General features: G+C 37.0%; 2 protein-coding genes across 6 annotated transcripts in view; one reads left to right on the top strand and one right to left on the bottom strand.

Moving 5' to 3' along the window:
• Nucleotides 1-1,387, bottom strand: part of tmem232 (transmembrane protein 232) — a gene marked incomplete at its 5' end in the record, with an annotated part of 34,668 nt that extends 33,281 nt beyond the window's left edge. The window contains 3 exons of the mRNA XM_084113312.1: nt 527-632; nt 1,028-1,139; nt 1,257-1,387. Coding sequence (XP_083969438.1) covers nt 527-632; nt 1,028-1,139; nt 1,257-1,387 — 349 coding nt within the window. The remainder of the gene's footprint in view (nt 1-526; nt 633-1,027; nt 1,140-1,256) is intronic.
• Nucleotides 1,388-2,259: 872 nt separating this feature from the next.
• On the top strand, nt 2,260-11,893 carry tia1 (TIA1 cytotoxic granule-associated RNA binding protein; the record flags this gene model as incomplete). 5 transcript variants are annotated; one of them, XM_084115403.1, is made up of 13 exons in its annotated part: nt 2,260-2,504; nt 3,456-3,552; nt 3,703-3,765; nt 4,628-4,726; nt 6,191-6,245; nt 6,392-6,479; nt 7,012-7,087; nt 7,198-7,306; nt 7,779-7,874; nt 7,976-8,060; nt 8,141-8,279; nt 8,452-8,600; nt 10,362-11,893. In XM_084115403.1, the coding sequence occupies exons 1-13, from the start codon at nt 2,476-2,478 to the stop codon at nt 10,498-10,500; spliced, it is 1,224 nt and encodes a 407-aa protein (XP_083971529.1). In that variant the 5' UTR covers nt 2,260-2,475. The 5 variants fall into 5 exon arrangements, with proteins under 5 accessions (XP_083971529.1, XP_083971531.1, XP_083971530.1 ...); XM_084115404.1 differs by having other exon boundaries at nt 2,298-2,504; nt 8,455-8,600; XM_084115405.1 differs by lacking the exon at nt 3,703-3,765.
• Nucleotides 11,894-12,325: the final 432 nt, after the last annotated feature.

The raw sequence follows: 12,325 nt of genomic DNA, 5'->3' as shown, positions 1-12,325 counted from the left end.
GGGCGTGTCAGCCTCCCTGGGGCGACCGTCCTTCTCTGGCTTACAGAACCTCACTGTGAGTGTATTGGGCAATCGGGGAGCTGTCCATGTCTCTCTCATAGGTGGATCTCAAACACGAGATGATGAGAGAGAACAATAGGTTACTATCGTAACCCCGGTTCTCTGAAACATTGAGTGGAGAGATCCACCAGCTTTGCCCCACTTGCCGCACGAGAAGCGAATATACTTACTGGAGAAAAGCAGCGCTTGCAGGCGTTATATGCCCTCAGATAAGACGGTGGGGCCTTACCTGGCATTGGCTGTGCGCTTCTGTCTGTCTAGCCAGACTTGGTGCAATTGGATGCTTCTGCAGATGTCAGGTACGGATGCCCTTCCCATTATAGGTGGATCTCTCCACTAGATGTTTCAGATAATAGTACGATAGTACGATAGTAACCTATTGTTCTCACTATGAATTCTGTAACATTGTACCATGATTTTTTTGTAAAAAACAACAACTGTTTGTCGTTGCAAGTCATTGACACACCATTTCTAACTTTTCCATTGCACAAGCTGAGCAGAAGAAGCTGTGTCCAGGCCCCGGGGAGATCAACATGTTTGCCTTCACCAACAGATATAAATCCAGCACGACGCTGAGGACAAAAAAATCGAGTGTTTTCATCAATAGAGGTTTGTCTCTACCTTGTGGCTGGAGAGAGTAATGCTCCAATTTCATTACAACTAGTCAGGCGCCCTTTTCGAGGGTTCTGTGGCCAGTTGCACAAACTTAGCCACTATGTTAAGACTCTCTCTTAAGAACTAATTCGGCACACTAGCAATTAGTCAAGAGGTAACTTAATCAGTCTTCATTCTTTTAAATTAAAATTAGACCGATCTACCTTTTTATGTAACTGACTTTAAAAAGTTAGGAACAGACTTGAAGATAACAAGTAGATGACTTAATTTTAAGAGTAGCCTAAGCAGTTTATGCATTGAATTGATTTAGACCAAATTAGGGCATTTAAACCATAAAGAAAACATTTAATACCTTGCATCGAATAAGAAACACATCTGCGAGATTTTCATACTTTTCCTGCTCCTTGGAGCCTTGTGCCTGATTGTATTTTTCAACGAAGCCTTGTGTTGTTTCAAAGGGGTTCCTATAATAGGAAAATGTCATAGTCAATGTCAGTTTAATAATAAAAATAGTTCATTTTGGCGTCAGTACTGCAGCAAACAATAAATCATTTGCGATTAATTTGTTTAACGATAAATACCTTCTGACACTGGAGGTTCTTGCAGTATCAGTTTCTTCGGCCCTTTTTCTGAAACGTTTTTTTAAATCCTTTTGTTGAGACTGAGAAACTATTCCTAAATAATGTTTGACAGGAATTTTGAGTATAGGCATACTGATGCGTTCAGGTTCAGCACAGTCTCGCACAACGCAAAAAGTCCACACACACTGCATGTGGCAGTGACGTAGGCTACCTCTTCATGGTTGCAGTGTTGCCTTGGCTACCTTGTTAACAACAACATTTTGCGTGTCATATTTTGAAGGAGCCAAATTCATTGCGATGTAATAAAACCAAAAGCAAATCGTCACAATTTTTGTCACCTAATAAAAATGCTTTGGTAAATCATATGACATAAAAGTCATAATTATTAGACAAAAAGTCAACATCATACTAAGTCATATTTATGAAATATGACATTTTGACATATAAGTAGTAATTATTTATTTCGGAATTATTAATTACATTTATCAGAATTATTCATAATTAAATATAAATGTAAATGATGAGTTAAAACGTTGTGACAGGAAAAGTAGATTTTTTTCATTATTTAGTTTTTATGCCGTAATTTTACTTTTTATTTTTCAATAATTACTTATTAGTATATCATAATATCGACCTTTTATGTATGCATATGTATGTCATAATTATGATTTATCAAAGCTTGATGTTTTTTTACTGTGACGGAAATTGCCTATATACAACATATGTACAGTTGCATACACAGCGCCGCTGGTGTAGTGGTATCATGCAAGATTCCCATTCTTGCGACCCGGGTTCGATTCCCGGGCGGCGCATTAAATTTTTTCTCTGTAAATCTAAATATTTCACTGACTTTTCCTAGTCTATTACTGTTATACCATTCTAAACCCTGTGCATACTGTAAAAACATTTCTATTTAATGTACAGTGCGGTGGTCAGACGCATTTTCAAAGCTTGCTTTTTTGTGCGCTTTGTAGTTCGTACGCGCATGCGCTCTTGCATTTCCGGTCCGGTTCCTCCGCCATCTTATGTCGCCTTTCCATTGTTCATAACTGGAGTCAGCCGAGGCGGCATTTCACATTTACTCTCATTATAACAGGTTTGGCGGAGAACAGAGAGGGTAACAACACTGGAAAGAGCGAGACTGGAACTCGAGATCATCTCAAATATACACAAGAGGATTTTCTCTCAGGGTTCGTTGTCTTAATTCGATCGGGAAAATATGATGGACGACGAGCAGCCCAAGACCCTGTACGTATATCGGCATTGTACGCCAACACGTTAGACAGAAAACTTCATATCAGATCAAGTCATTCATACCATAGCTTTTTAAAAAGCACTTTCCGTTTTGTCATTTTGCTTAAGTCATTTCTAGCCCTTAACAGTCTCGAGTGTGATGCTAAGGGAAATGCAACCACAAAGCAGACGTGTACATTTTCTGTGTCCCAAACAAAAGCTCTGATTGCTGGAAAAAGTGATTGACTTTAACGTATATCTAGCGCTCAAGACTGTTAAGTACAGGGCAGTCGTGTGATTTCAAAGAATTTCATACACCATGTGCTAGTTATTGAGTTAATTTAGATAACTGCAGCAGGCCTGTTGAGGCCACAGCAGGGCCGCTCTCACACACTGCTGTCTGTGTTTGAGTGTGTGAAGTTGCCTTGTACTTACTGAAAGCTCATTGTCGTTAGGGAATTGCTAGACAAAGAACCCGTCTAGTGTATTCATTGACGTATTTGTAAAGCTTTAACGTTACTTCTGTAAATGCAGCATGCTTATTCAATTGACACGTCGCCAGTGTGTACATACGGGATAAAAATGTACAAATTGTGCATATTTTGGTCATATCTGGCTTTTCGTCCCTCGTATCCGACAGCGCAAGAGCTTTTGTTGCTGGTCGCGCGCTGCCTGTGCGCTCGTGCGTGCTTCTGTTTTGTCATCTCTTTGTTTCAAACCTGTATTCATGATAAGCAGCTCATTGCTGGATGAGGTTTTTTAAGGTTAAGTAACGGCCCGTGGGTCCTCATGCCTACTTAATTCCTTTGTAATGTAGATTAGTTGGATCATTGTAACTCAGGTGCTTGAAGATGGCAAAGATTGCACTCATGGTCCCCCCGTTATAACTGTATACATTTATAAATTTAAATGTCTTCTGTTCAACCCGTCACTCATTGTCATGTCCATATCCCTCTTTTTTTGCAGGTATGTTGGAAACCTGTCACGGGATGTGACCGAGGCCCTTATTATGCAGCTCTTTGGTCAAATTGGCCCCTGTAAGAGCTGTAAAATGATTGTGGATGTGAGTATATAATTTGCGTATACAGCAAGTTGTGTGCTAATGCCGTCTTTCAGCATTTAGAGAAATGCATCTTTTTTTAATATATATATATTTAGCATTGATATTTTTTATTTCTTGCACCAGTAACTTGTTTTTCTTGTTTTTCATAAGCATCTCGATACTAGTAGAGGTGTGAATCCTCACTTGCCTCATGATTCGGTTATGATTCCAAGGGTAATGATTTAATTCTAAAACTATTCTCTATGCATTGCTATGCATCTTTTCCTTCAATTTATTAATAATAATCACTATATTAATAACTACAATATAGTCTTTTTTGTTATTTTATCTTTATTAAAAATTAGAACAAAGATGCAATTAACAAAGTATATACAATATAAGAAAAAAATGGATTGAGCAGCACTTTAAATTTTTCATTTTATATCTAACACAAGTTAAATAATAAGAAATATAGAAATTGAATTTTCAGATTTATGTCTGTAGTTTTTAGTGTTAATTACAACTAAATTGATTATTATTAAAGCTACAAAAGTTATTCAGTCAAGATCAGAGAGTGATTCCATCTTTTATTTTGTTGTTTTATTAACATTAATGACAGACAGCAGCAGGTTTATTAAATTAAATTAAGACCTAATACATGGATCTAAGACTGCTTGCATTCACTTAAGACGTAACCGACTGTTTACGTGAATACTCGCCAAGACAGATATTTTGAAATAATTCTGTGTAGCTCACCATTCAAGCGCAAGCATCTCAATGCTTTATAAAAAATATTATATTACGCAACTTGTGTCTGTGTGTGTGTGTATATATATATATATATATATATATATATATATATATATATATATATATATATATATATATAGCTATATATATATATATACACACACACACACACACACACACACACACACACACTACAAGGTTTCTTGCAGCAGTTACTTAACCAGTAGAAAAGACAAGGGGCTTTTATCTGATACTTATTTTTTTTTAAGACAAAATGTGCCATAAAAATTGTCAAGGCTTTCATTAAATAAGTTAATGTAGTCTAATCGCACAAATTTCCCTTCAGACGGCAGGTAACGATCCATACTGCTTTGTGGAGTTCTTCGAGCATAGGCACGCAGCGGCCTCACTCGCAGCCATGAATGGGCGTAAAATAATGGGTAAGGTAAGCTATCGTATCTACAGGGTGAGTTGGGCTGGGACGGGAGGGTGGAACAGTTCAGATCTTCTGCAAACTTTGTGAAGTAGAATGCCTGTGTACTGGATGTGCAATGTGCACTGAGAGAGAGATTTTGACATTTTTCATGTTGACCAGAGGTTTTTCACTTTTTTTCATGTATCAAGCCATATAAATCTCATTATCGTTTACTCAGATTTGCCAAAATAATGATTAGTGACAATGCTACATCATTCATGAAAAGATTGAGCTCTGTGGCCTGACCTTGTTGATCCATGCTTTTGTATGTTCATTGTTTGATGAATTGCTTCCTTGAAATGTGAATTTTATGCTTAAGCACAGGCATGAAATCCAGTCAAATTCACTTAACGCACCAACCATTACCACTTTTTTTTTTTTTATTGTACGCAAGACACATTCTTAGTCATATCACCTGTATAGCTTTTTAATTTTATGCTTCAAGATGTTTTGTCATATACACTACCATTCAAAAGTTTGGAGTTGGTAAGACTTTGATGTTTTTGACAGAAAACATCTTATGCTTACCAATTCTGCTTTTGTTAAAAACAACAACAGCCTAAAAACAGTAATTTGTAATGTTTGCTTTTTTTTTCTGTTTGCTTGGTTTTTATTTTATATATGTAATTTGTATTTTTGTAATTCAGTTTTTGCCACGAAGATAGCCACAGAAGTTGACATGGCATTAAATAAAACTATACTGATAAAATTTAAAAATGTAATTTATTCCTGTTATGGCAAAGCTGAATTTACAGCATTGGTACTCCAGTTTTCAGTGTCACATGATCCTTCAGAAATCATTCCAATATGCCGATTAGATATTTTTGTGGTATCCATCCATTTTTTTCAGTATTCTTTGAATAGAAAGTTCCAAAGAAAAAAAGCAACTTTTTGTAAAAGTAAAGTTTTTTTTGGTGTCACTTTTGATCAATTTAATGCATCCTTGCTGAATAAAGAATTAATTTCTTTCAAAAAAGTTATTGACTCCAAACTTTCGACCAGTAGTGTGTATTCGATATTATTCTTTCAGATATCTAGAATTTGAATCCACAAGTCTCTTTCCAATAGATTATACATTAGAGGCAGATTAAGCGTCTTATGCCTATTCAGTACAAAATATTTTATCCTCAACAGGTAATGAAGGACCATTTGAGGAGTAATACAAGTTGGTAATTTCACTTGTTTTGTAAGTCCCTTGTTATTTGGACCTTTTTACTACCAAGATTGTTTTGCTTGTTCAAATAAGTTCTCACTAGGACAGCTAAGTGTGAATTGAGTATCGTCAGGTCTCCCTCCTCTCTGCTGTACATTCAAACATCCATTTTGTTAAGGAGAGTGATTTATTGTCAGATAAGTAGAGAGCAGCGACTTGAACATGTCTTTATCATTTCTAACATTTCTTTCCATCTTTTCCTCCCTATACCCTTCTCCTAGGAGGTAAAGGTGAACTGGGCTACATCACCAAGCAGCCAGAAAAAAGACACAAGCAGTGAGTTGCTTTTCATGTTCCTCAATGCCTAATGAAGGCCAGATATCATCTGATTAATAGACTGTCACTAATTTATACCCACTGAATGTCTGAATTATTAGAAATTAATTCTTCAATCCAAGTAATTCTTGTCTGGTGCTTTTTAGATCACTTCCACGTCTTTGTTGGAGACCTCAGTCCAGAAATCACCACTGATGATATCAGAGCTGCCTTTGCACCCTTTGGGAGGATATCGTAAGTGACACGATGCATTTTAAATAAAGAAAATCCCTTTTTCCACACCCAATGGTGAATTCAACTACTTTGAGTCATTGAGTCTGTTTAAATTACCTTACACAATACTGGCTTTAGTGTACAATTATGCAAATGCCTTTGACTGTTTTGCCTTTATATATATCTCATATGTGATCATATACGGTCAACGTCTACATTACCCCACTTTCGGTTTGGTTTTATAACTCAGTTTTTTTTTTAAATATGCAGATATCTGATTATTTGCTTTGTTAAATAGTGTAGGATTTAAACTCATAGAAATGGTTTTCTGGCACTGTCAGTTTTTTCTTTTTGTCTTATTAACACTTAAAATTGTTTTATTTAGTAACAAGCATTTTTTCGATAGCCAGCAGTGTTTTGTTTTGCACATCATAACATTTAAAGACTTTACCCTCAGTGATGTTTAAAAATCATTCTATCTCAAGTATTTCATTGTAATTTAAATGGTCTCTCTTTTCTCAAAACTTTCAACTTTTGCTCTTTTTTTTCTCAGAGATGCACGTGTAGTGAAAGACATGGCGACGGGGAAGTCAAAAGGCTATGGTTTTGTTTCATTCTTCAACAAATGGGTGAGTCACAATTCCAACATCAGGAAATGCAGGTTTTTAACTTAGCAGAACCAGGGTGTGTGAAATCCTGGAAGCTTTTGTAATGCTGATGTTTTTGCACTGGTTTACAGGATGCAGAGAATGCCATTCAGCAGATGGGAGGTCAGTGGTTGGGCGGCAGGCAGATCAGGACTAACTGGGCTACAAGAAAACCCCCAGCGCCTAAAGCCACCTATGAAAGTGAGTATTCATATGCATTTGCCAGATATCTCCACCATCATGAAACCCCTACCTAACTCATGCTAAAATGTTAGTTCTGCCAAACAGGAAAATTGTCATTTACTTTAACCTTTGTTCCAAACCTGTATGAACATCTAGAGTGCGCTTTTTCATTATGGTGGCTTGGGCCGCTGAGCTCCAAGAATGAGACGAGCAGTATTAAAGTAGTCCGCAGGACTTTTGGATTTGTTTAATCCAAGTCATCCACAAAGTCAAAGCTCATTCAGTTGTATTATGGCATGTCAAAACATGTCACTCCATGTGTGACGTTAATGACTTGCAAGAACGTGTTTGCCATTACGTCGATCCTGTTGCAGTGGTTTGATACAAGGGTATTATAGATGGACCATATCTTTGTTTTTAAGGGTGTATGAACTTGAAAAGTACAGAGACCTGTAAAGGTTAATCAGTATTTCTTTAATCAAATTCACAGCAAACACAAAGCACTTGTCGTTCGATGAGGTAGTGAACCAGTCCAGCCCCAGCAACTGCACAGTTTATTGTGGTGGAGTCACTACAGGCCTTACAGGTGAGGGTTTTTTGGACTTCTCTGTGTAACCCTTTTGAATGCAAGCTAATTCTAATGGAAAGTGATTTTTGTAATGAGCTCCTCTTCTCTTTTTGCTGTAGAACAACTCATGAGACAGACCTTTTCCCCCTTTGGCCAAATAATGGAAATTAGAGTGTTCCCAGACAAAGGATACTCGTTCGTGAGGTATGTTTGTTATTTAAGTGAAACGTGGTGGTAACACATCCTAACGGCAGAGGATGATATAACAATCTTCATCTCTGTAGGTTCAACTCTCATGAAAGTGCAGCTCATGCGATAGTGTCTGTTAATGGCACATCCTTAGAAGGACACCTAGTGAAATGTTACTGGGGTAAAGAGACTACGGACATGGTGACCCCCATGCAGCAGGTGCAGGTACCCCAGGTGAGCAGTAGTATGTTCTCATCCCCTGATTTATTCAAGAAATGTTACAGTAAAATATTAAAAGTGATAGTGGAATTCATGCTTGTGAAGTATTGTTGCCAACATAATGAGAATAAACATATGTAAATGATAGGCATGTGATTTTATGTTCTGTATTTTTCTGATCTTAAAGCAGAACAAAGTTGGTTTCGCCGCACAGCCATACGGCCAGTGGGGACAGTGGTACGGCAACGCACAACAAATTAGTCAGTATGTCCCTAACGGCTGGCAGGTACCTACTTACGGCGTGTACGGACAGGCTTGGAACCAACAGGGCTTCAAGTAAGTCTACAGATCTTCATACCTCCATTTGCAATGAAGAAGATTGCATTTTAGCAATCGTTTAGCATTTGTAAAAAGCGTGAATAAAAAAGATTAAGATTTACTTGCTTTTTGAGTATAAGATACAAACTAAGTCCATTATAAGCAGTGTGCTTGGTTACCTGGTAAGTGTCTGCTCTGGACATCATATTTTCTCAAATATAGACCAGGTAATGCTAATTTTACATGCAGTACACAGTGAACTGGAAATTGCGCAGCATAGTTTGAAATCAATCAGATTTTAATATTGTCGGTCGTGCGTGTCCAGTGATGACTGGGAAAAATAGAATGAGAAAGTATTATTGCTGTAGCCTTTCAATTACTAATAATACTAATTCATATACCTTTTGTTTACTTGCTTCAAACATTTGTTAAATGATTTTAAACAACTGTTAAACAAGATTTAAAAAAAAATGATGAAATCGAGGAACAGGAGCTTTTGCTTAAGTGCTGGCGCTGTCAAAGTCAGTCATGGCGCTGTCAATATAGAACTCCTGCTTCTGACACTTGGTGGCCAATGCGGATTAAAAAAATGGCATTTATTGGTCGACCACTAAATGTATACATATTTTTCCATAGTTGTTCAGCTCAAATATTGCGTTTTAATTGCTAGAAACTGCTCTGTGTGCTGTATCTACAATTGCTGTTTTCCACATGGTGTTTGGGGGCATGTGAATCTGAAATCAGTGTTACCACACTATGATCAGTGTGCAAAAAGTTTGCTCCTAAGCTCCTCCAAATAAATTAGTGTAAAATGTGTGAAGAGACTGTGGTTTCCACTCAAGTTGCTAAACCCCCCCCCCCCCCCCCCCCAACTCCTTACAGTATGTAGATTTAAGGTTTATAACAGCTGCTTTTGATTGCTTAAAAGGTTAGTTCACCCCAAAATCTATCTATCTTTCAGCCAAACACAATCGGAGTAAAATTAAAAAATTATCCTCTTCCGAACTTTATAATGGGGAGTGAATTGGACCTTAGATTTTGAGGCCGCCGTTACCGGAAGGCATTGATTATAGTCTATAAAGTTATAAATATGGATATTTTTCTTACAAAAACACATCACTTCGCTTCAGAAGGCCTTTATTAAAATGTAAATTTAGGGTACCATTCACTCCCATTATAAAGCTTGGAATGTTTTTTTTAATATAACTCGAAATGTGTTTGGCTGAAAGAAGAAATTCAGATACACATAGGATGACTTGAAGGGTGAGTAACTTATGGGATCATTTTAAATTTTGGGTAAACTAATCGTTTAAGTTTGAAGTTCTCTTATGCTTCTAACGAATGGAGATCACATTTATGTTTATACAGAGCCGTTTCTGTTTGGTTATTACAACTAAAATGTTTTTTAGCATTTCAATTGAATTATTTTGGAACCCCCTCCCCCCATGCAGTTCTTAAACTTTTGGAATCAAAATAAAGTGTGGTTAATTTAATATCAATACTCCCAGTTTAATAAAGTCTGAAGACATGCAGCATTGTCAGTTACAGCAGAAATACCACAAATTATCTTTGAATTTCGTGTTGGAAAACGTAGGGCCTTCGAGTCAAAAAGGTTGAACCAATTGTTGTCTAAAGCAGGGCTTTTTAACTCCCAAATATGATCAATATGAGGGGCCACCAGCCTAGAATGAAAATGTTTCTGGTATAAAAACCCAATATATACAATATATATAATTGCTCTCTTCTCTTCCACCAACTATCAGCTACTTTGTCTTGTAGTCACTTACAGGCTGGCGCTGGGTGGACTGGTGTGAGTGCTGTGAGTAACGGAGGCGTGGTGGAGCCTGCGCAGGGAGTCAATGGAACCGTGCTAGCCAACCAGTCCAGCATGGGCACTGCAGGATACCACACACACTGATGGGGCGATGAACATCTCTAGCACTCTACTGCGGCCGCAGCAGGGATCTACACACCACCCCCATCCCATTCTCAAACACCCGTCAAGATGCCTGGCATGGGGAGGGGGTGTGCCATTTTTTTTTTCCCCTGATCCTCCCCACCCTCCACTTGTAATTTTCCTTGAGTTTGAGACTTTGAGGCAGATCTTGCTCGTCATTGCGGGGTCTCGAGTTGCCCTACACTGGGATTAAACCACACACCCTGATACACAAGCATATTCAGACACATTAACACACACCCACATAAATCCACAAGTCTTCGGCCTGGTGTCCGACTGACTTATTCGGAGAGGACTATGCCATTTTTAACTCAAAGTACTATAAATGAATAAAATCAACAATAACTGCAACTTTTCCATTTTGCTTTTTTTTGGGGGTTGTTTAGAGCGATTTCAGCTGCTGATTTTGTAATATATGAAGCTTTGCCTTTTCTTTTTTTTTGGACTTGCCATTTTAAAAGCAAAATAGTTTTGTTGAGAGGAGCGACGACACCAACGAATCGTGTGAAATGTCAACTTTTTTTTGTTTGTTTATAAAATGAATAAAATGGATGTCAACTGTTGTATTTTTTTAATTAGACATTCAATTTCTCAAACTAAACCAATTGCAGGGATGACTGCCACATTTTTTTCCTTGAAGGCAGGTGAATATTGCACAATATTAATACGTTTTCACAAAAATTTGATGTTACGCAAATTTTAGGTATTTTAAATTGTTTTGCATTCCACTTTTTTTGAGGGCTTACAAGTACAGTATACCATTCTGTATGTAAATAACCAAACTGTGTTTAACTGTTGGGACGCTATATAAAGATAATTCAGATGTTGATTATGGATGCTTGCTTGCTTGCTTTTTTTTGTAGGTGGGATGGAGGGAGGGAGGATAGGTGGGAGGGGAATGGGCTTGGGCTTCATTGCAACTATTTGGCATTAGCGGCGCTGTTAAATGCTGGTCCATACGGTTTAAGGATTCTTCCAGAGAACTCTTGGAGAAGAAGTTGCTGACTCGTGCTGCAACAGACATTTTGTTAGAATTGCGATTAATTCTGTATATAAAATCGAAACGTTGTTTTTTTTTTTTTTTTTTTTTTAAATGAAGTATTTAGTATCAAGACGAGAAACCTGAATGGATCGGAATTTTGCACTGTTGCCCATTGGAGTTTTAATACACGAGACCAATTGTGTTGCCTTATTTGAGTTGATTTCATTTGAAGAAACTGATGATCATTAAACATAGGCAGTGCCTACGAATAAATCGAGACCTTGTGTTTTGAGGATTTTTTTTAAAAATAATGTTCATCTTACAATTATGTATTCTTGCTTTGTCCCATTAAAATGCAGATGCAAACAAACATTTCTGCCTGCCCTGTTGTCTTTGAGCTGGATTGTCTTTCATTACCTTGTTCAGACACTAGGGTTACTAGTTTAGGCAAAATGATTGGTTGTGTTGGAAATGAGTTTTAATTTGCTTAAATATTGATAAATCATTACCACACAAGAAATACAATTTGTCACTATTTTTTTTACCTATTTTTTTAAAATGTAGTAATGTAAGAGATATGTTGGTAACAGTTTACAGTAAGGTTAATTAGTTAAGAGTGAGCATGAACTAATAAACAACTGCACGTATACAGCATTTATTCATCTTTGTTAATGTTCATTTTAACATTTACTAATAATTAAAATCTTGTTAACATTAGTTAATGCTCTGTGTGAACTAACATGAACAATCAATGAACAGCTGTATTTTTTAAGTAACGTTAACAAAGATGAACAAATACAGTAA

The sequence above is a fragment of the Abramis brama genome (assembly GCF_963993115.1).
Source record: "Abramis brama genome assembly, chromosome: 5".
Classification (NCBI taxonomy): domain Eukaryota; kingdom Metazoa; phylum Chordata; class Actinopteri; order Cypriniformes; family Leuciscidae; genus Abramis; species Abramis brama.
The sequence above is the reverse complement of the archived record's forward strand: the minus strand, read 5'-3'. Positions and strand labels throughout refer to the sequence as shown.